Source organism: Schistocerca gregaria, chromosome 6, assembly GCF_023897955.1.
Source record: "Schistocerca gregaria isolate iqSchGreg1 chromosome 6, iqSchGreg1.2, whole genome shotgun sequence".
Classification (NCBI taxonomy): domain Eukaryota; kingdom Metazoa; phylum Arthropoda; class Insecta; order Orthoptera; family Acrididae; genus Schistocerca; species Schistocerca gregaria.
Genome location: NC_064925.1, coordinates 336879114 through 336904488, shown reverse-complemented (window position 1 = coordinate 336904488; position 25375 = coordinate 336879114). Strand labels below are relative to the sequence as shown.

The window sequence follows — 25375 nt, the reverse complement described above, 5'->3', positions numbered from 1 at the left end:
CAAGGGTTAAATTTTTTTGACTCAAGCAGCAGAGGGCATAATCTTCGAAACAGCACACTGCCGACCTCAGAGGGTTAGTAAGACATTGTAGGTTTAAGTGTTTTTGTGGACCCAGTTATAGTGGCAAATATTTATTTACAGATCGTACAAAATAGATACATCTTTCAAAGTTTTACTGACCTTCAAAGTAGTCACCAGCACGGTGTATAACCCATTGCTAGCAATGTGGAAGTCATAGGATACTCTTAGCAGTTCCAACTGTGTTGACAGTTCAAGCGGTGCGGTCTATTGCCTGACGAATTTGCAGCAGTTCTGAAGCGAATTCCGTGAAGTGTTTCCTTCAGTTTAGAAATCGAGATGAACTCATGAGGGCTTAAGTTAGGGGAGTGCAGTAGGTGGTATAGCACTTAGCAGCCCCATCAGTCACACACATCAGTAACAGCTTGCACTGTACGTGCTTGAGTACTCTCCTGCAAAATGATGGTCAGGTCCTGCAGAAAGTGTCGTCACTTCTGTCTCTATGCTGTTCATTTTTGGAACACCTAGGACCAGCTTAGAGACAGAAGTGATGACACTTTCTGCAGGACCTGACCATCTTTTGCAGGACAATGCTCTAGCATGTACAGTGCAAGCTGTTACTGATTTGTTTGACAGATGGGGCTGCCAAGTGCTATACCATCTACTGCTCTCCCCTGACTTTAGCCCTCGTGAGTTCAACTCAATTTCAAAACTGAAGGAAACACTTCACAGCATTCGCTTCAGAACTGCTACAAATTCGTTGGACAATAGACCGCGCCTCTTGAACTGTCACTGGCAGTGGGTTATACACAATTCTGGTGGCTACTCTGAAGGTCTGTAAAACTTTGAAACATGTATTTTGTTCAAGCTGTAAATAAATAGTTGCCAGTATTAAAGTTCCAATCCTCATATATACACCTTATTCAACCCTTCCTCTCCAATCACATATATTTTGTCACTATTAGCAACACCAATTCCTGATCCCTCCATCCCAGTGCAGGTATTTCCTAAGGCTCCATCCTCTCTCTTCTCCTCTGTTTCCTGCATACAGGTGACATACTCAAACCACCTCCACCAGTCACTTCCATCAGCATGCTGATGATCTCGATTTGCTCACCCTAAACCCCACACTCCAAAAATCCCAACAGTCCCTCTAAATCCACTTCAATCAGTTTACTGCAAGGTGCAGCCAATGACTCCCTAGGTACAGCCCCATCAAAACCCAAGCAATAATTGTACGATGAATCACTCCCAGCTCCATGACTTCTACTTCAACATTTACAGCTGTCCTACCCAGTTCACTAATACATTAAAATATCTTGGCATAACGGTCAACCAGCTGTTCACATGAAAACCTCACCTACTAACCATCCATCAGAAAGCACACACTGCAATGAATATACTAAAACTACATACTGAGCAAACTTGACGATTACATCCCTCACTATTCTACATACCTACAAAACTTTGATACAACCCATCAACTCCTATGCAAATGTTGCACTGATATCCACTCCACCAAACTTCTGTCAACCCCTCCAAATTCTTTAATGTCATGCAGTATGTCTTTCTTTCTACACACATTTACCTTCACCCACATGGATCCTTCACCACTTCATCAAATTCCCGCCTCTCCTGACTCACACTGAACATCTTCATACAACCTACACAATCCACAAACTTTACTCCGGTAATCCTATAGTCACCCCACTAATTTCCATTCCTAGTATGCTGTTATGCCAGTACCAAAGCATTCCACCAACCCTATACCAGCACACTCTCCAAATCCTCTCCCAATGAAATTTCAAATGTCTTTCTTTTGTACACAACGACACCCATCCTAACACTTACCCATCCAACAAACTACAATTTCACGCAATCCACACCACCTCATCAATTCCCTTTCCTTTCCCTCCCCATCCTTCTCTATCCCTTTTCCCCCTTCATGGTCTTACCAACACCCCAACAAACTCAACCCTTCCTAAAAACTTCCTGGCAAATCAAAACTGTGTGCTGGACTGAGACTCGAAGTCAAGACCTTTGCCTTTTGAAGGCAAGTGTTCTACCATCTGAACTACTCACGCATAACTCACGACCTGACCTCACAGTTTTAATTCCGCTGGATAGTAGAACACTTGCCCACAAAAGGTAAAGGCCCTGAGTTCGAGTCTCAGTCAAGTAAACAGTTTTAATTGGCCAGGAAGTTTCATATCAGTGCACACTCCACTGCAAAGTGAAAATTTCATTCTGGAAACATCCCCAGGTTGTGGCTAAGCCATGTCTCCACAATATCCTTTCTTCCAAGGGTGCTAGTTCTGCAAGGTCTGCAGGAGAGCTTCTGTGAAGTTTGGAAGGTATGAGACAAAGTACTGGCAGAATTAAAGCTGTGAGGATGGGTCATGAGCCGTGCTTGGATAGCTCAGATTGTAGAGCACTTCCTCACGAAAGGCAAAGGTCCCGAGTTCGAGTCTTGTTCCATCACACAGTTTAAATCTGCAACGAAGTTTCAGTTCAGTGCACACTCCACTGCAGAGTGAAAATTTCTTTCTGGAATCATCCCTTGCTGTCTCCCAACCTCTACTTCTTCTCCATTCCAGGTAGCAATTGAGGATAAAACTTTTATAATGCCAGACACTTATACTGACAAAAAATAAGAAAAATTGTGAAATAAACTTCAGTTAAATAGCATGATACAGAAGCGAATAGGCAATATGTCAACAAGTGGCCACAAAAGCCTCAATAATTGTGTATCTTATGGCAACTACAAGGCTATAATGGGACGCCATAACTGTACTATTGAGGCTAGCAAGCCAAGGTCAGGATGAAACACACGTAGCATAAAACAAAAGAGGTAACTGCATAGAAGCCTGGATGAAAATTTTACCATATCTGCCAGTCCATACAAACTGTTTATAGTGACTACCTTAAATTTTAATTGTTATCCAATTTTTCACTTATGTCACATGAATATGTATGACAGTGGATGAGAAAAGGAATAAAAAAAGTTCCTGTTAACATGTGCAGTCAAAATGTGTTCTTTTGTTTTTTGTATTAACAGTGTGAAGCAGTATACATAAACTGTATTAATTCTGATGGAACTCCACAAGCTGGAGGATATATAGAGAATGTCTGATGGAAAACTTAAGGGTATAATGAAAAGTAATTCTGGTGTCTTCAGTAGCTATAATGACTGGAGAGGTAATTGTCTAATGGAATCAGTCAAATTAGTGAAAGTATGTTTATTTATTTACTTATTTATCCATCCTTAGGCAATAAATATCGTATGAATGTTGTCCAAAAGTGCATATAAATTTATGGGCAACAATTTATGGAAATGGAACATATAAAATTTTATATTAAGTAGTACAAAGAATAATACATACACAATTGTACAAAAAAAAGTACAAAGAATAACTGGTCATACAAGACATAGTAATACAGCTTTTTATACATGTATACTAACAGTATTGTAACTGCATAGTCTGTTTGCCCTAAGTCTTTCCTTTTATCTTCCCTAAACAGAAAACCCTTATAGTCACTACAATAATTCAGTAAAGATTTTACCACACTCATCAGCTGTACATTAGATACACAAAATTAACAGAAACTTTTGGGGATAAAAGACAGTGTTTTCAGTTTTGCCTAAATATAAACATTATCAGAATTATTTAGTGGCCTACATGTTTTACTGAGTAAAAACATTGTTTCAAGCAGAAATTCTTTAATTCTACTTTAAATCTGTTTTCATCTTCTAACCTTCTGATGTTGGCTGGCAGTATGCCAGTACCAATATGGCTGACATGCCTTTGTGTGTGTGTGTTCTTTTTCTTCGCTGAGTATGGAATGCTGTGCTATTTCAGGTATTGTAGTTATGCAAGTCTGCATTTGTCTGAAAATCTGCAAGGTGGGCCCTAACATATAAAACACATTTGTATTTATATATAAGGAAGTTACAGTTAGAACTTTAAGCTTGCTAAATAAGGGTTTGCATTGTGTAAGTGGATAACTGTCTGTTATTGTTTGGATAGCCCTCTTCTGTAACAGAAAGATTTGCTGTAGACAGCATGTTGTGAAACCCCAAAATATTATTCCATATGTTGCGAGAGACTGAAAATAGCCAAAATATGCCATCCTGGAACCCTCTATGGTACAAACATTTGCAATAATTCCAAGAACAAAACAGGCTGAGTTAAGTCTCTGCACAAGTTTCATTACCTGGTCATTAAAATTAAGATTTTCATCCACATGAATCCCCAACAATTTTGTTGATGCCACTCTATCTATTGCCTTGTCACCCAACAACAGATCAAGATTTACATTTTGACATATTTTCCCAAGCTGCATACCATTTGTTTTATTTGCATTAAATGTCAACCGGTTCGCACTAAACCAAGTGTGGACATTCTTTATTACTTGATCAGTAGTTGTTCACACCATTTGCATGGTGCACCTGTTATCACACTAGTGTCATCTGCGAATAGTATGGCCTCTGCTGCTCCATCTGAGGTATGAATGTCATTTATCTAGACAAGGAACAATAAGGGACCTAGAATACTGCCTTGTGGCACTTCTATTTCCACTTTTTTTTGCGTCTGATACTAAATTTATTTTGTGGTTGAAGTAATCTGAGATCAGTTGTACAATTTGTGTTCTGTTTTTGAGGTATGATTCAAACCACTTTTTCCCTGTCCCATAAACGCCTAATGATTCCATTATTTCTACAAGAATGCCATAACTGACAGTGTCATATGCTTTGGAGAGATCTAAATTTATTATTAAGTTTGTGAATACAGAAAGAGCGAAAAAAATAGATAGGTCCTCAGATCAGAAGTAAGAAAGGAAAAAATATAGATATGGTTGCTAAGATCCAAGAAGAGAAAGAAGTTAGCCCCAAAGACAGGAAACCCTTCCCACCCCCCTTCCGCAGAATCCCTACCCCTCAGGTACTCGAGTGAGACGCCGGAGGAGGTTTGGTGTTAAATCTTCTCCTACAGAACGGACATTCCCACCTTCACACTCGAGGTTCCCAAAGGAAATCTTAGCAACCCTATGGAAATGGCAAATGGTGAAGAGTCAGGCACATTTGTTTGCAAGGGTTATCTGAAAGGTGTGATGTGTGAATTGTGTTAGCTATGATTTATTTGCTCTTGTAAACCATGCTTTTATTTACAATACCCACCCCTTTCAAAACCTGTACAAACCATCCATTTACATCACATCTCATAAAAGGTATAAAATACTCTATAGAAAATTTATACACTATGGTATCGCAGTTGTTTATTTATTCGCCTCATATTATATTATCCATAAATGCAAAACTCTATTCATTTTATTTTATGTCGATATTACTTTCTTTCTTATTCTGTGATTCTCCTAAGTTTTCTTTATCTTGTGGTCATGTCCAGTTTCCTAAGCACTATGGTTATAGGATGTTAGGAATAGATGACAGAATAGTTTAAGATTTTAAAGGAATTCAGTGCAGGAAAACTATTTTGGAAGAAACACCGAACACAACTCGGGATCCGACAGTCGTCACTGTGTCCTTTAACTAAGAATGTTAACATCCCAGGTGGAATATATGACTCCGCCCAGGTCCCATGGATCTGGTATTAACTTTTTTCTTGTGCACTAGCAGACCAGTATTTATCTTTAAACTTCTTTTGGAAGTCTCCCCAAGAAGAAAAATTCTCAGTATTCACGGATCCCCATTCTGAGGCTTCTCCTAGCAGGTAACCCACAGCAAATTCGATCTCTTTAGAATCTTCCAAAGCTTGGTTGAATCTTTTCAAAAAGTGGGTCGGATGTACATCCCTGTCTCTCTTAAATTTAGGAAATTAGCCTGGATAATCCTGAATCCCCCCTCCCCCAATTTGCAGATCAGTAGATCAGTCATCATTTCACTTCACTAATTAATACCACATTAGGTGAAGTAACCCTTTTGTCTACTTTATCCTGGATAAGTTTGAATTCCTTCCACAGGTCATCTTTCCTAGTATCATAAAGTTCAGAAGATAGAACTGGAGATACGTCTCCAGATGTTACTCTCTCGGTAACTTCTTGATCTATAATTTCTTCAACCTGTTCCTCCAAACTACTTATATTTATGATATCAGGGTTCACTAATTTCTCTTTGAAGTTCCTTCCCGCATTATCTACTCGTATATTAACACCTGTAATTTGTGATTGAATTATTGGCTTTAAACTATCCTGCTTGTCGACATTCTCTTTCAAAGTACTCAACCCTTGCTTTACACATTAAATTTAATATGGCACACATTTTCAAAGAATGCTAACTTTTCATTAAGCTCCGATTCTACACTATTATATTTGTCTTCAACATTCAATTCTAACCTTTTTGTCAAATCCTGAAAATATAGTTCTGTTTCTGACTCAAGTCAGTGAACACTTGGTTTACATGAATGGTCAAGGAACTAGTCAATTCATTCTTTAAATCTAATTTTAAATTCTCTACCTTTCTACTTAAGGCGTCGCATTCAGTCTTTAAAGCATCCATACCTTCACATACATAACAAAATTTTTTGTTTTGTGAGTCAAATTTGGTATTTAACAATCCTATATTTGCCGCTTGACTACTTAAGGTTTCACTCTGGTTATTTAATTGAGAATGTACTGAGTCTATACTGAACCTAGTTTTTCACTTAGTTGCATTTAAAGCTGCACTTTGGGCTTTGATTAAGTTTACTACTTCAGTGCAGTCTGGAACTTCTTTAGTAACTCTCATGACCATAGCTGGTTCTTGAGTTTCCCCGACTTGTATGTTATCCATATTCTTGCAAGCTTTAGATCTTGTAAGATTTAACTAACTTTAAGTATGGTAACTACCCTAATAAAGTTCACTGAACAGTTTGTACCACTTTGTACTAAAACGATAAAGTTCTGTTTTACGCTCCCCCGGCAGAGAATTTGCACTGCATCAGTGAGCGTGTGCAGAGATAGGTCAGCTCGCGTGAACAGTAACTCGTGCCGGTGGCATCGGATGTTGGTTTCCTCATCTGTGTCCCCTTGGTGTATATGAGAGCTCTACACTCCCATACCGGATCTTCTTAATCGAAGTGTTCTAGGCAAATTTCTTCTTAGAGAAACACACTGGAATCTTCTTTTCTATTTCTCAATTCAAAATTTTGCTCCGTTGAATACTTGAGCATGTTCCACTGTCTCATAGTAGATTCTTTGTTGTATTTGGTTTAGCTGTTATGGCAACCCACAACAGCTTATTTTCTTGTTGTGTGGTTTTAGAATTCCTGTTACTTCAGTCCTTCCTCACTGGTGTCACCACATTCTAATGGCTTTGGACGGCAATTTAAGTGTGAAATAAATATACTAACTTCCACTTCTTTTACGAGATGGCTTACTTGACATGCTCAGCTGACTCTCCTTGCTAGTTAGCCTGCAGCTGAAAACTCTTTTTTACTTTCTTCTCCAAAGTATGCTGCTAGGTACAGGAATTTCTTAAGACTCTCTGTACTTATAAAAATAAGTAGACATAGTAATTTCATTTGCTTCAATTAACAATGTATATTTGAACTTTAGACATATTACAAATCTCACTCTTCATATAAGTATATGCTGCTCCATAAGCCTCTCTTGTCTCTAAATGTTAGAAACAAACTAATTTACATATAAGTGAAAGTTGGCTTAAACATCATGTCCAGTCTCAACACAAACAATAATACACGTCTTCCCTTCAACAAGACTAAGACAAAAGTTTTTCTCAAGAGTACCTTCTCAACTGTTCTCACTATTATAACAATGGTCACTGACACAATTAGCACAGAATAACATAGAAGATCCATGGTTCTTCCTTACACTTTCATTAAAACTTCCATGGAACGTCCGACAAGAACTTGTCTTTGCCATTTGACCGCCGCGCCTACATCCTTCTCGCAACTGAGTTTCAAACCTGCACACACAAACATGTTGTGTACAGTAGATAGAATTCTATCATCCCACACTCACTTCTAAAATATCTACTTGGTGAGCAGATTTTTTATCTATCCAATGAAATAATTCTATCAATAACTGATTGTTTTAGGTGTTATAAAATGATAGTCCTATAGATTTTCATGAAAGCATAATATAACAACAGAAATCAGTTGCAATAAAGAGCGTGTGTTTTGTGTATTTAAGTAGTAGCAGAGTCCCCAAATACTAATTAAATCTCAATAGTTCATGAAAAACAGAGTCCCATTCCATTAAAATATTCCTGAAATAATCACCAGCTCACAATATAAACAAGGTTCAATATGGTGATCACCACATCAAAACTCACTTAATCATGAGTAGGTAACAACAGGCTAACCAGTAATAATTCCAAAATGTTGCTGGAATAAAATTCTGTTCAAAGCTGTCCATCGCCTAACACACAAAAAGTTCCAATTTGCTCACAGATTCTAAGTCCCATTCAGTCCAAAATTATTCTAAGTACGAGCAAAAATTTAGGTATTTGAATGGCCACTTGCTGCCCAAAATCCTTTCACATTACAAGTGGTAACCACACTAACGCCACTCCAGCATACAAGCAATCTCAATGACAGTCCAGCACAGAATGACGAGGAGTGGCCATTCGTGCATGCTTATAAGCAATCAGTTAGCCTGCTAAATCTTATAACAAACACAAAATATAAAATGGGCCACCATGTAACTTACAAATCATTCATAAATACAAAATATATTTTAAAAGAAGCATCTTTCTCTCCCAGTCTCTTTCAGACCATACACAGTGTCCTATAGATTTGTTTACGGAGAGGGTCCACCTTGTGCAAAACACAATTTTTCTTATTCTTTATTTTATTTTTTAATTTTTTATTAATTTCCCAGACGTGTTTTGCTGCAGTTTCAGCATCATCCATGGTTTTTTTTTGTCTTCCCATAAAATGAGAATAAAAATGCTCTTTACTACATTACACATATAAATTTGAGTTTTCAACAGAGTATTTACATATTTTGAAAACAAACTGTTTTGTATATATATCTTGTTACCATATACTGTGAATTTTCTGGATTTTTAGGCCATTTAATTCACCTGTTTAGTTTCACAATTTGTCATCCAGTTACATAGAACTTAAAGTAGAACCACTATTTACTTTGAAATTATTTTACTATTGGGAATATTATGGTGACATTGACCATTAACTAATTCCATGTGGAAGGTTGTGTGTGTGTGTGTGTGTGTGTGTGTGTGTGTGTGTGTGTGTGTGTGCATATTATTTTTCATTTACAGTGTCAGTTTAACTTCTGTATTTTTATAATGTTACTTAAAAACCGTCTTGATTGCAAATATTTTTATTCATTTGACCGGTTTCGGTTCATTCAGAACCATCTTCAGATCTGATATTTCAGTTACAGGAGGAACCCGTCCAAATCCAGCAGTTTTCACATGCTACGTCACATGTGACGGGTTCCTCCTGTAACTGAAATATCAGATCTGAAGATGGTTCTGAATGAACCGAAACCGGTCATATAAATAAAAATATTTGCAATCAAGACGATTTTTAAGTAACATTATAATTTCACTGATTGCTGTTGTCCCAAAAGACATTATGTCTGTTTTTGCAAAATTCTGTATTTTTATTATGAAGCGAAGAGTTTTATACCTGGAAACACTTTTCATACTTTTGCTACTAGCCAACCCTGTATAGAAGTTGTTTTTTATTCAATTTTTAAAAAGAGCTTTTGCTTAGTGTGTGCTTCAGTCTTTTTCAGAAATTGTAACAACTAAGCTGAAAAAATAAAGTTTTCCAAATTTTGAAAAAGTATTCCAAGGTAGAACATGGTCATGTACCTCCGGACAAATATTCTACACCAATTTAAAATACTTGCAATTGGTAAAGTTTTCTCAACATTATATTATTACTCAACTACATACCAATAGTCAGTAAGTGAAATCAAGTAAAGAGGAAGTACTACCAAGAACCAGTTACAAGTTAAAAATATCTTTAAATATAAACTATTGAAATTTCCAGTTTGACACAGAGGAATTTGTCAAGACATTAAAGAAACTCAGTTCATTTGCAATTATAATGTGTTCCATGGTTAAAAGACCTTCTGTTTCACGATGCAAAGTGGTAAAAGACTGCTGTGCTACTGCCGCAGTGTGTAACTAGTTTAAATATATAGAATTTTACTAACCCTAAAATGCTGTGACTGAAGAATTAACGATATGCTCAAAGTAGCTTTAATATATTACAAAGAACTTAAATATGTAGAACTTTTAACACATACAAACACTGCATGAAACACAACCTCATGTCTTAGTACAACAAAAACAGTAGAAAGTGTTGGAAACTGTTCACAGCTGTTTCTAGTGTACACTGCTTCATGTGATCCTAAAATCAGTCAGTAGATTGAAAAACAAACAAGAAACATTATGTTTCCAGGATGGAAAATACTCTCGCCTACATGATATTATGGTCTCAGGGCACACAACTTAACACTATGATGACACTGACTTGGGATACATTCAATCTGAAAATTAGTGTTTAATTTCAGAGGATTGCTCAGTAGCCATAATCTGTCATTTTGCAACATCTGCCATGCTAAGTGCCTTTGCTGGTTCTCAAGTCAAATGTCTTCTCCTAACCCCTTTGGATCCTCATAAAACCCAGCTTCTGCTCCCCTTTTCACTCTCCAGAGTGGCCGCTCTGTCCCTGGCCAAAGGTTATGGTAGCTGCCCACTGGGGCTCAACACATGCCATGCCAAAACTCACGACTTCAATAACTTCGCCTAGCTGACAGCTTGCCAGCACATGTGGTATGCCATAAGATTAAATTAATGAAATTATTGTTTGATATAATTCCCACACCATCTACAGAACTGTAAAGAGATCAGGGCTAATATTTTGTCCGGTTAGCCTGTCATCAAGCCAAGTCCCCACCCCTATGATGTCCTTATTTTGTTTGTTTACAAGTGCAGTTCAACAAAACTTCTCTGATTTGAGGAACAGATTTTTTATGCTTACACTATTAAACAATCAAACCATGAATGATGTTTACAAATTAGGAGTAGAGGTAGCAAACAAGATTGAAAATTAACAATGCTGAGGCTGTAGTTCTGTGGTGATATACTGGGGTAAGAGGTTGTGTTGGGTGGACTGGGTGAGAGGAAAGAGCAGACAGGATGTGGGGAAGGGTTCTTGATAGCTCTGAAGGAGATATTGGGTGTAAAGTGCAGGACTACTGGTGGAGGAGGCAGCAGCTGCACATGATAGGAATGAAGCACATTAGTCAGTTTGTGTGGTGCACAATGGCAATGATAAGAGGGAGGGGAATGGGGGGTAACACCAGAAAAAGAGAGAGACTGTCGGAAAGGGGAATGGGTGCCATGTGTGTAAAGTGAGGGTCCTGGAGCAGTGTGGAGGTGGTTGTGGGATGGGGATTAGCAAAGACTGCAGCAAGGATCACATGAACAAAGTATCTATTGGAAGAATAACTCCCATGTAAGTTGTTCAAAAAACCTAGAGGTGAGGTTATGGATCCAGATGGTACAGCAGTGTGTTCCCCTATTGAGTGTCCAAGTCTGCTCTTGGCCACTGCATGACAGTGGCCATTCATTCAGCTGGACAGTCAGTTGGTGGTTATAGTCACATAAAACGAGGCGCAAAAATTTCAGTAGAGTTGGTATATGGCATGATTGCTTTCACAGATGGCCATGCCACTGAGGGGATAGGATAAACCTGTGTTGGGATGAGTAGGATGTTCTGGGTGAGTGAATCAGATAGGTCTTGTACCCAGCTCTTAAACAGATATATGAGCTATGGGGAAAAAGGGTTTGGAATATGTGTGGTTCAGGGATGGACATAAGCAGTGCTTAGATCGGGTGGATTGTGAAATACCACATCAAAATGGGTGAAAAAGGTAGTGAGTACGATGTTTCTCATTTCCAGGCATGATTCTAGACAGTTGAAGCCTGAGTGGAGGACATGGTTCAGTTATTCCAGTCTGGGATGTTACTGAAGGGTTACTCTTTATTGGCTGGTTCTTGTGGGCAGTAGGAGAATTATTGGAGTGTATGAATAATGTGGAGTGGGAAATATATTGAAAACTAGGTTTGGGAAATAGTGCTTGTCACTTTGTCACTGAATGCCTTAGCAAGATGTTCAGAATACTTGTCAAGATAGTTCTCATCACTGTAGACTACATGGGCCATTTGATGGCCACACTACATGGAAGAACCAAAAGAAACTGGTACATGGGCCTAATATTATGTAGGGCCCCGGTGAGCATGCAGAAGTGCTACAACATGATGTGGCATGGACTAGACTAATGTCTAAAATAGTGCTGGAGGGAACTGACATCATGGATCAGTAAGAGTACGAGGGGGTAGATATCTTTTCTGAACGGCACATTGCAAGGCACCCCAGATATGCTCAATAATGTTCATGTCTGGGGAGTTTGGTGGCCAGCAAAAGTGTTTAAATTCAGATGAGTGTTCCAGGAGCCACTTTGTAGCAATTCTGGACATGTGAAGTGTCACACTGTCCTGCTGGAATTGCCCAAGTCTGTCGTAATGCACAACAGACATGAATGGATGCAGATGATCAGACAGGATGCTTATGTACATGTCACCTGTCAGAGTCATATCTCAGCATATCAGCCGACCCACATCACTATTACTGTACATGCCCCACATCATTACACGGCCTCCACCAGCTCGAACAGTCCCCTCCTGATATGCAAGGTCCATGGATTCATGAGGTTGTCTCCATACTAGTATACGTCCATATGCTCAACACACTTTGAAACACAACTCGTCTGACCAGGCAACATGTTTCCACTCATCAACAGTGCAATGTTGGTGTTCATGGGCCCAGGCAAGGTGTAAAGCTTTGTGTTATGCAGTCATCAAGGGTAGACGAATGGCCTTTGACTGCAGTTTTGACTTTGTTTTGTGGAACAGTTTGTATGCTGACATTTGTCCGTCACTTTGAATGACTCTCTTCAGTCGTCATTGGTTCCATTCTTGCAGGATGTTTTTCAAGCCGTAGCGATGTTGAAGATTTGACAGTTTACTGGATTCCTGGTATTCACGGCACACTTGTGAAATGGTTGCATGGGAAAATATACACATCATCGCTACATCAGAGATTCTGTGTCCCATCACTCATGCACCAACTATAGCACCACTTTCAAACTTGCTTAAATCTTGATAACATGCCACTGTGAGAGCAGCAACCAATCTAACAACTGCACCAGACACTTGTTGTCTTACATAGGTGTTGCAGACTGCAGTGCCATATTCTGCCTGTTTACATATCTCTATATTTGAATATGCACACCTATATCAGTTTCTTTAGTGTATATGGGAGTGATTGTTTGGTTTTGAAGTGATGTGAGCTGTCAAAATGCAGGTACTGCTGATGTTTAGTGGGCTTAATATGGACAGAAGTATGGATTGAGCCATGAGAGAGGTGGACATCGAAGTCCAAGGAGCCAGCACACTGGGCTGAGAAAGACCATACTTCACTCCATGCCGTGTTCACTAACCATCAACAATACCTGCATTCTGACAACTGTCATCCATTCCATACCAAACAATCACTCCCATATAGTCCGGCCACCACTGGACAACATGTCTCCAATGACAAATATTCCCTTGCTCAGTATGCAGAAGGTCTCACTAAGGCCTTCATAGGCACTCACTGTCCCCCAACCATAATCAACAGACATATTTCCCAAAGCATATCCTGAAACACCCATAATTCTACAACCACCCGCAAGAACCAGTCGCAAAGGAACTCACACCTCATCACATAATATCATTCTGGAATGGAACAAATCAACCATATATTCTGCCAATTCTTTGTGTATCTATTACTGTGCCCATATGAGGAACATCCTACTTATCCATCCTAAAATGGTATTCCACTACTCAGTCTAAGCAATGTCCTGGTCCATCCCTATGCTGCAAGCACTCCAAAATCTTGCCACATGGGTGATTTCCCTGTGGAAGACCCAGGTACAAGACTTGTCCGATTCATCCATCCAGCATGTCCTAATCCAGTCCTATCATAGGCTTATTCTGCAGCTCCAGCACTGTTTATTCAGCCAGCACAATGTAACTGGGCAGGTGTGTGTGTGTGTGTGTGTGTTTGTGTGTGTGTGTGTACATACTCCAGCTTAAAAAAAGGATTTGTCTGAAAGCTACTGAAGCTGGCTGTTGGTGACTCAGGACCTCTATTATTCAGTTGTTACCTTTAACGCTTTCCCCTCCAACATCGAGCAGCAATCAACACTGTGAATTTCGTTATCCGCTCCAATGTTGAGCCTCGTTCAGCATGGTCTTTCATGGCTCTCACATGGTGAATTCTCAGTTCTGACAGTACTAGCCATCAACGGTGCTTAATGCTGACATCTACGGTAACCTGTTTTAGCTCAGTGTCCAACTTTTGCAGTTGTGTAGAAAGGAATGTTGGAATTATTGCATTTGAGAATGCGCACTTGCAATGGCTACTTCCTCATGTTCAGTTCTTTCTGAAGAAGAGATTTTACAACTTTTAGAGGAATCTCTAAGTGACACTGATAGTGAGAGTGATCTTGATGATGGAGAGGTTCATTTCTAAAAACTCTAGTGAAGATCATGATGATGAAAACTGTGATTCAACAGAAGATTCATGGCGAATGTGGGGCAAAAATGACTCAGTCTTTACAGATTTTCCTTTTGATGATTCAAAATGCAGTTTTGTCACTGAAACTGGTAATGTTCCATCATCACCAGTTGGTTTCTTTCAGTTAACTTTTACAGACAACCTACCTCAACAAACAGCAGACCAAACATACAGGTATGCAGAGCAAAAATATGTAAGGTGACATCACTTCCATAACATTCTGCGTAGTGGGACTGGAGAAATGATACCAAGGAAAAAATGAATGCTTCCATGGTGTGCTACTGAATATACCACTGCAAAAGTGTAAGAAATTGCAGAACTTTTTACCAAAAGAATGGTTAAAATCATCTGACTTCTATTCAGACTATATAAGAGAAGGAAAGTTGCTACTCACCATATAGCAGAGACGCTCAGTCATGATAGGCACAACAAAAAGATTCGCACAATTATATCTTTTGGCCATAAAGGCCTTTGTCAGCAATAGACACACACACACACACACACACACACACACACACACACAGGCGTGCACGCACAACACAACTTGCACACGTCTGTGCAAGTGATGTGTGTGCAAGTTGCATTTGCATGAGTGTGTGTGTGCGTGTATGTGTATCCATTGCTGACAAAGGCCTTAATGGCCGAAAGCTATAATTGTGTGAATTTTTTTGTTGTGCCTATTGTGACTCAGCATCTCTACTATATGGTGAGTAGCAACTTTCCTTCTCTAATATCGTTACATTCCATCCTGGATATTCCATTGTTTGATTCTATTCAAACTATTTTATTTATAGATGATTTATGCACATTTTCTGGGCACTTTATTTTTGTAATCCAGAGAGTGCTACACATATCAACACTCAGGTTCATTCAGGTCTGAGTAAATGGAAGAATGTGTTGGATTACTTGTCTCACAAGTTCCTCAAATTTTATAGACCATATAGATATTTAGCTGCTGATGAATTTACAATATCATTCACAGGTCATGTGCTATTCGAAACGTACAGTCCTCAAAAATCATCAAAATGGTGGCTAAGTGTTTATGTGATTTCAGATTCATCAAACTGTAATATTTGCAATTTGATATCCTACTTTGGCACTCTAGCATCAGTCACTGATTTGTCCAGACTTGAATTTTTCTGAGAGAATAGTTCTTCAATTGCTGACCAATATCAGAAATGCTACAGGGCAATCAGGGTATCATTTGTACATTGACCATTTTTATACAAGTGTTGCATTAGCTGATGAACTGTTGAAACAGAATGTGCTTCTCACAGGAATGATCCAGGACATCTACATCTGCATCTACATCTACATGATTACTCTCCAATTCACATTTAAGTGCTTGGCAGAGGGTTCATCGAACCACAATCATACTATCTCTCTACCATTCCACTCCCGGACAGCGCGCGGGAAAAACGACCCTTTCTGTTCGACCTCTGATTTCTCATTCCTACCTATGTAGTTTGGGCTCAACAAAATATTTTCACATTCGGAAGAGAAAGTTGGTGACTGAAATTTCGTAAATAGATCTCGCCGCGACGAAAAACGTCTTTGTTTCAATGAGAATCACAAAAACTTTTCAGCTGCAGTCAAGAAATGAGTTCTGCATCTGAAGAAGCAAGAAATAAAATGCCTCCACAATAACAAAATGATGGTTCTGGCATGGCAAGATAAACAATCTGATCTCATGCTTTCTACAAAATCAAATAACTCAGTATCACTTAGAGAAAGGGAAAGGAAGAAATAATGAAACCAAGTGTGATTACTGATTATACTTTGAAGATGGGTGGAGTTGATCAATCTAATCATTTTCTTTCCAGTTATGGTTTTCTAATGAAAAATCTAAAGTGGCGGCTAAAACTGTACATCTGGTTGTTGGAGGTAGGCATTGTAAACAGCTATTTGGTATACAAGAATTACTGTGAGAAAAACAACTTCAAAAAATGGTCTCACAAAGTATTCCACAAAAGTGTTATAAGAGACTTAGTTCGTGAGGAAAGAAATCCAGGGCAGAAACGAGGACATCACTCACCTTCTGACTATGAAGAATGCTTGAGTGGACAATTGCACATTATCAACAAGCTTCCTGGGAACAAGCATAAGAATTTTGCAGTGTGTTCAGACAGAAAAAAAAGGTGGCAGATGAAGCTGTATATTATTGCAAAACATAAACACAAAACCCAGCTCTCCACCATGACGAGTGTTCTAAAAAATACTATACATTGAAAAGCTTTGTACAGTAATGTTTTGGAAATACATCTGAATGAAAGCACACTTTTTGTTTTAATGTATATCCTACATGTCGGTCAGCAGCCTCATTGTTTCCACAAAGAGACAGTGCAATTCTCTGTGGCATGCTCGCCACCCAGGCACCAGTGATTTAAAAAGAGTGCATGGAGCCACCCTGTGACTGCCTTACGGAGTGCAAAGAATTAATCCTAAATTATTTACATTGTCCCAGAACTTCCTTTGCCACATTTTACATCACTGATGTCACCAATCTTATTATGATTCATCAACAACTTTTTTAAAAATATTTATTGTTTTCATCAGCTTATATTCTGTAAAGGTTTTTATGGGTAACATCTAATCATGCACAAAAATGTCACTGTATACCAATGATTACTATGTTTCCTTTAGTCTATTGAAAGCAAACTGCTGAAATTTCTACTAAACTTTAGGATACCAACAATAAAGGACAACCACAACAAACAGCTTCTCTACCTATTCCATACTAATCAATTTATTGTGTCTCTTGTGCATGCTCTTCAAGTTTTTTTGTATCACCTTAAATTTCGCGTTTGTAGAGAGTCGAAAGAAGAGAGTGCTAGTTAAAGATAGCAGTTTTACAGTAATAAAGTTAGTGAAAATGTGAAGGAATGTTGGAGCTAGAAGTTGCATGTGTGTTACATTCGGTTGCACAGTTCAGTGCTACAATACCATGGCATAATTCAGCACCGAGTTCAGTAACACAAAGGAGAGCACTGTGTCAACAGCCAGTGTGCTGCACAGCAGACGAAGTTGCTAGACGCAGCTCGCCACATGCCAGGGGGTTGACAGTGAGAGCAGTAATCCCATCAGTTATGCAAGTCAAGCAACACCAAAATATTCTACCAACCTACTGGGAAAGAACAACAGTTGTATTTAAGGACGGGCTGACACCTCGACAACATCACCCACTGTGAGGTGTTACAGTGGCACAGAGTGTATGGCACTTTGTGCTGCCACCAGTTCAGAGTTTTTACAGCCATCACAATCATTGTCATAATACATGTCACTGTTTAAGAGGCGCCACAGTCATACCATCGCCATAACTGTCATCAGACACCATCAACAGGCAGCCATCTATCATGAGAGTCATTGCTTGGAGTGATTTGTGGTAACACAGCCATCATTGTCCTGGGATGGAGGCACAACTAATGTAAAGAGGGGGCAGGAGCCGGGGACCCTGGTCTGCCAATGCCAGACAGTTGCTGTCACGGTTGTCCATGGAGACAGGTCACTGACCTGTCCCGCTGCCACATCCGTCAGCCACCAGCACAATAGAGGCCCATGGCGCATGGTTCTAGCTGCCACAGTAAGTCCCTGAAAGGCTGTCGTTGTCGAGGCAGCAGTTTCAAGTCATGCCAGCACAGCTTCAGATACAGAAGTAGGCACATGTGTGAATGTCCACCAGTCACCTCCGTGCCCGCCAAGAATATTACAAGTGGAAGCAAATCTCACCCCGAGGGTTCACAACCAATATATTGCCGTTGATCAATAAATGTTGTTACTCTTTCATCAGTAGCATCCATGGACACACCCTCACCATTCTCTTCCTCACGTCCATCAGAGAACCCATGTTTGAATCTGGCGACAGGTAGTGGGGACCTGTGCCTGTTAACACAACCCATTTACACTGGTATCGGATGTGGCCGTTAACACTGGTGTCAGGAAGACTGCTGGGGCATCATGGAGGATCCATCTCATGGAGTTAAGACTTAAAATCAAACAATGGAAAATACAGAATGGAATGTAACACTATTACAATATTGTATTGCTGCAACTCGGCATCTCTGCTATATGGGGAACTAAGAGTTAGCATTATGGAGTATCTACAGCTATGTTGTGACATTCAGCAAAAGAAGTAAGTGCCAATTTCAGTTATTTTGGTTTCGAGCCTGTTGAGTTGTTCCTTTTCCTGTCTTTTGCCTGTATCATTTTTTTTTGTATTTCTTGGGTATACCTTTCTCTTGATTAAATTGTAGTCATGGCAAAGGAACTTTCAGCCACTGAGGTTATCGAGCACCTTAGACAGACAGAGGTAAATGAGCTCAGAGCCATAGAGAGGAATCAGTCACATCCCATCCCACCCACCCTTGATGGCACTTCTGCAGCATTGGTTATCCCATTTCCAGGGAAAGAGGGGAAGGCTACTTTTATCCTTTTTGACAATTTGGCTACAGCTGCTAGATTGAAGTTAACGGGAAATGCTAGAGCACATGTTATGTGCAATGAGAATCTCAGCGAGGCTAAAAAATTTGCGTGTTTTCAGGAAAGATTAATATAGAGATATTGGTAGAAGAACATTGCAAGATATTGTTGACGACAACTTCATAGGGCTTCTTGTGAGCTAGATGAATCATCGAAAGCTTTGCCAACCATATTCATAAAATCAAGGGAAGCAGAGCAGAGGGCTCTTGATTCACTTTTGAGGGGGTTACAACTGGATATGTCAAGAAAGGTTTGTTTGGAATTCCCTAAGTATTTGAGTGAAGCAGTGGATGCTGCACTATCGTTAGAGGAAACTGAGTCACTGGCTAGGTCATGCGAACATCTGTCAGTGTTTAGTACAGGCATAAATTGTTTTTGGTGTGGGCAAAATGGCCATGTACAAAGAGACTGCAGACAGCAACATTGCACTTACTGTAAGGAATTTCGCCACTCAGACTGGCAATGTCATAACAGGAATCAGCAACAACAGAAGTTTCAGTTGCCGGGTAGATCTTACTGGCAGCAGTTAAATGGTGCAGAAGGCAGTGTGTCCTCTATGTCATGCTCCCAGTAAGAGTTAGCACTTTAAAGAAAGCAGTGGCAGACTTTTTTCTGTCTGGCTATGTGGAGGATAAATTATGTAAAATGTTGTTGTATACTGGTTCTAAGGTATCAGTTGCAAGTAAGCGAGTATTTGGGGCAAACAGGTTAAGTGCGCCACATTGGACGTTACATGGTGTAGTTGGAGGAGTTGTAAATTCACTCTGTGCTGAAGTGTTGAAACACGTGGGAGAGGTTAACTTCCAAGTAGATGCACAAGTTCTTCCTGTAGTTGACGGTACGTATGATGTGAGCCTCAGACTTGATTTCCTGGTTGCACATCGCGCCATAATTGACCTGGTATGACACACGGTAGAAGTGGATGGAACATTGTTTCACCTAAAAGCTAGGCTCTGCATCCGGAATAGCTTCACTGTCACAAGGTCCACCCCGTGGCTAGGAGAAACCAATTAAACTGTGTACAAGATCCCTTACGGTCAATTCATGGGATCACATACTGAAAGGTACAGGAAAGATAGTCTGGAATGATGTTGCTACTGGCCTGTCAGTGAACTTGTTGCATATTGTTGAGCCTTTGGTGGATAACTAAGTATTAGATTCAGTTAGTTGTTTTATATGACATAGCATGTCCTACGTTCAGGAGGTAAATGGTATGAGGGTAGTGCCTGTCAGTATTGATAATTTTGGCCGCAAGGAAGTAAAGTTGTCACAGGGTACCCTAACTACGAATGTAGAAGTGATACATGAGGATGAACTAAACTGTGATTTTACAGCAAACAACACAATGCTGTAAAGGTCTGCTGACTGGTCAGTGCTAATGAGTAAGGTAGCACACCTGGGAGCACAGGATAGAGCATTACAGGAAAAATCGTTGAGTGAATTTGTGGAATTGTTTACTCCATTGGGTCCATTACCCGCAACACTGCTTGTTTAGCACCATGCATTGGAACTCAATACGGTCACTTGGGAATGGGTGCTGCATTTCCAGTAGGAACTCCTACTGGAAGCACCCATCTACAAGTGGCCGTATCGAGTCCCAATGCATTTACAGCCAATTATGGAAGAGTTTGTAGATCAGTAACTTAGAGACGGCATCATAAGAACCTAGCTGTAGTCTCTGGTCTGCTCCCACTGTAACTGCAAGCAAAAAATCACCAGATGGTGGCAAAGCATACCGTTTCTACAGTAACTACCAGTTCCTCAACCAGAAAACAGAGTCAGATGCATATCCTATGCCTAATATAACAGAGACATTGGACAACTTGGGTCAGTGTCAGAACTTTACAACACTGGATATGCGCATTGGTTACCATCAGCTGGAAGCAACACTGAAGGATTGACTGGAAACTGTGTTCTCAGCGTCAATTGAACATTTACAGTTTTGCCGCATGCCTTTTGGACTTAAAAACCCGCTGGCAACCTTTCAACATTTGTTGGATAGTGCATTAAACAGATAAAAACTGAAACAGTGCATGCTATACCTCAGTGACATAATTGTGTGTTCAAAGAATATTCCTGAACATCTGGAGTAGTTGCGCGAAGTGTTTGATCGTCTGCACAGCACAGTTAATGTTGAGTTTAGAGAAATGTCATTTTCTATTACTAGAAGTTCAGTATTTGGGTTGTGTTATATGGCAGGATGGAATTTGTACCAGTCCAAAGGTGGTTGTTGCCCTACAAAATTTTTCAGCACCCATCAAGGTGAAGAAAACAGTCTTATTTGGGGTTTGTGAATTTTTACCATAGATGTGTTCCGAAATGTGCAGAAATTGCAAGACCTCTCACGCAATGGTTATAGAAAGTAGTGAAGTTTCATGGGACAGCTGAGCGATTTTATGCTAGGAGTTATTTTGAGTCAGGAAATAGACAGACAGGAGCACCCTACTGCATATGCTTTATGGCACCTCAATAATGCTGAATGAAATTATTCCACTGTGGAGAAGGCAATCCTTGCAGTGATTTTTGGAATTGGGTACTTTTGTTGTTGCCTTTATGATATATGATTTAAAGTGGTGACTGATAATGCAGTTCTTAAGTGACTTTTACGAGGTGGTACATTAGCCGGGAAGATCGCATGCTAATGTGGACAGAGTCACCCATAAGGTATGCACTGTGGAATGCACAGGCATTGATGAAAGTGAATGGATGGCAGCACAAAATGCTGACCCAGACTGTAAGCAATTTGTTAAACAGCAGCCATTCTGCGTTGAGGACGGAGCACTATATTGCATGATGCAAAATGGGCCACAGTTAGTAGTACTACAGAGTTTGCATGATGAATTGTTGAAGCAAGAACATGATTCGATTTCAGCAGGACATTCAGGTCGAAGAGCAACGGAGAGAAGGGTACTGCAGGATTATTGGTGGATGACGTGTAGTTAGGACGTGGACCATTACGTGAAAAATTGTGTTCCATATGCTCAAAAAGCAGAGCTTAACCATCAGAAAATTCAACTACAGAGGTTACTGGAAGCTGATAAACCCTTCCAGGTGCTAGGACTGGACATCCTAGTACCTCCAGCGCAAACACTAGCAGGGAATTGTTACATATTAACCATTATTGACCATTTTTCTCAGTACATTTACATGATAACTTTACTGGACCAGCAAGCTACAACCATGGCTTTGGCTCTGGTCAGCCAGTAGATACTTCATTTTGGGACATCTGAAACCATAATCATGTATCGGGGCACAAAATTATGTCAGAATTAGTACAGCAGTTATGCAGGTCGTTGCGCATTAAAAAGTTATGGATGGGCTCTCTGCATCCTCAGGCTAATGGTTGCACTGAATGAGTCCACAGGGCAACTATGAAAATGTTGAGTTTTTACATAAATTCCTAGCATGACAACTGGGATATCCTATTGGCTTACACCATAGCTGCATACAACTAGAGAGTTCACCAGAGCGCACAGTTATCCCCAGATGAAGTAATTTTTGGATCCAAGATGCCACTGCCCTTTGAGTTTTGCAAAGCCCCACTGGAAAGGGACATCTAGTCAGTCAAGTCCTTTGCTAAGAGAATGAATCTTATCAGGATACAAGAACAAAAACTGAATACAAAGGCCTTCGATAAACAGGAAAGGGCGCATGACGCGAAAGTAGTGTTTCCTATGTACCATGTAGGTCAGTGGTTATGTTAATGAATCCTTATGAGCCAAAGAGGAAAACAAAAAGGTTTGTGCCACAGTATAATGGGCCTTCCACATAACAGAGATGATGTGGCCAGTTAATGTTAAACTGCAGCTCCCCAGCCACTCTTCGATAACACATGTAAGCCGAATTAGGCTGTTTAAGGAGGATATAGACAATTTGCATCATGTGACCCCAGTTTCCATAGAAGGAGGCAGAGGAACAGCAGACAAGGAGGAGAAACAGGAAATGGTGAATCATCAGTATATGCTAAGACCTAGGATGCGGGACTGACATTAGTATTTTCTTTTTGCTTACCAGCTACGATAATGGGAACCATAGCAATCAGCATGGTCCATTTTTTAATTTATGTACCTGATCTACCTTCCTCAGTTTTGCCTCCCACCCTCCCCCCACCCCGACCCCCAACCCCATCCCCACACACACACCCACCCACCATCCCCAAACAACTTTCGTTTCTTAAATATTCCATTGATGAGCACTTGCTCACTTCTCTGGATCAGCTGATTGCCACCCAACATGGTTGTGTTACCACGGAGGTCAAAAGCTACAGAAGTAAGCAACAGCAGCAATTGGTAGTCATTGGTCCACCAACATCAGCTGTTTGTGTATTTCTTGTGGTGATATGAGTAATGTATTTCTTGTTCAAGAGAAGAGTTGCCCAAATTCCATACCTCCAATCCTTCAGGCTATGGGTTCGAACCAATTAGAATGACCCTCCCACCCCCAACAAGGCAGTGTAATGAGTGAACAATCATGAAGGCAAAGACTTAGTGCGCTCAAGGGGCCATAAGGAACAATTGTGTAATAAAGGGGAAAACTGTAAAGTAATTAGTAATGACAAGCCACAGTCACAAAGGAAGTGAACTGTGTAAATATGGTACAAGTCCAGTATTGGCAGAGAGTTCAAAACCATATAATTAGAACTGAGGCAACACATTCGAATGACACAAGGGGAGCTTCAGACGCAGCAGCGGGCACACATGTGAACGTCTGCTGGTCTGTCACCTCCGTTGCCTCCAAGAACTTTATGAGTGGAAGTAGACCTCACCCAGAGAACCCACAACCAATCCACTGCAGTTGATCAATAAATATTGTTATTCTCATCAGGAGCCATTCTCTTCCTCCCCCAGCAGAGAAACCACGTTCAAATCTGGCGACAGGCAGTGGAGTCCCATGCCTGTTAATACAGCCCGTTTACACTGGTATCAATGTGGGCATTTACACATTTGGCTGTTGGACCACCACTCTACTACATTTTATACAAAATTTAAAATTGTGGTCATCAAGAATTTGTTACATTCAGAACCCCTAGTTTGTGTGTGAAGTTGTATTACTCACATCAGCTACAAATAGGATGGGATTAATTACAAAATAAGTTTACCATATCATTCACTTGCACAAATTTAAAAAAAAAAATATTACCCCTGTTATTATTATTTTTTTCTTTCTAGACAAAATTAATCATGTTATATATCTAAGGGAAAAATCTTATCTAGAAGCAAGCACAAAGTTCAATTTTCTTGTGCACAGAGGGCAAAGGCAATAATTTTAACTTAAATGTTCAATTATTCTTCATTAAGACCTGATGACTAAACCTGATATGAAACAATAGAAAAACCATCATACCAAAACAGAAACCACAGTTTGACCATCAGTGGAAAATTGTCTTCATCTGCTGGATTAATTCCATTTTCTTTTGTGGCTAAACATTCAAGAAGCTTACATAAAGAAGTCATAGCGTTGAAGTCAGAAATAGGAACTGTTTCAACACAGTTTAGTCGCTTGTAATCCAATATCAAAGTTCCATATCTTTCAAAATAGCTTCGCATCTGTGAAACAAGGAAGATACTGTAAAGTCATATAAGAAATTTAATCAAACACTGAAATGTCATGGTTGGAATATCAACAAAAATAAAAAGGATAGATTGCTACTCACTGTAATGATGGCACCTTGAGTTGCAAGCACGCACAATTAAAAGGCTGTTACACACTACGCTTCCAGAAAAAGCCTTCTTCAAAAAAGAAAAAAATACACACACACTGACATATGTAAGCACATCTTACACACGACTGCTATCTCTGGCTGCTCTGAACAGAACCAGATGCTGTGTATTCTGCAACAACTGCCTCACAGCCACACCATCTGGATCCTTCCTACCAACACCAGCTTTTCTGAATTGTGCACATGGAAACTCTTCCTATAATGTATACTATGATCCCATAACCCCCCTGGCTTCAATGCTTGTCAGTCACTGTCCTTCACCCGCCTATCTCCTCCCCTGCTCCCACTCAAGCTTTACCCAGCCTTCTATTCCACCAATGCAAAAACAGTCTTTTTACCTCTCTCCTCTCCCATGCCCTCTCTCCCGATCTCCCTTCAAATCAGCTGCCATAACCTGTCCCCACAACCTCCCTGTATGCTCGCACAGGCATGACTCTTACCCTGCTATCCCACCCCATCCCCACTCCAGCCTCCTCCTTACCCCTCACCACCATTCAAATCGCTTCTACTATCATGTGCAGTTGCTTCCTGTCTGGCC

The 25375-nt window shown here is 40.0% G+C and overlaps 1 protein-coding gene across 1 annotated transcript in view; it reads right to left on the bottom strand.

Moving 5' to 3' along the window:
• The window catches only part of LOC126278873 (dynein axonemal heavy chain 2), a 914655-nt gene that overhangs the window by 391012 nt on the left and 498268 nt on the right, over positions 1-25375 (bottom strand). The window contains 1 exon segment of the mRNA XM_049979148.1: positions 24462-24664. Coding sequence (XP_049835105.1) covers positions 24462-24664 — 203 coding nt within the window.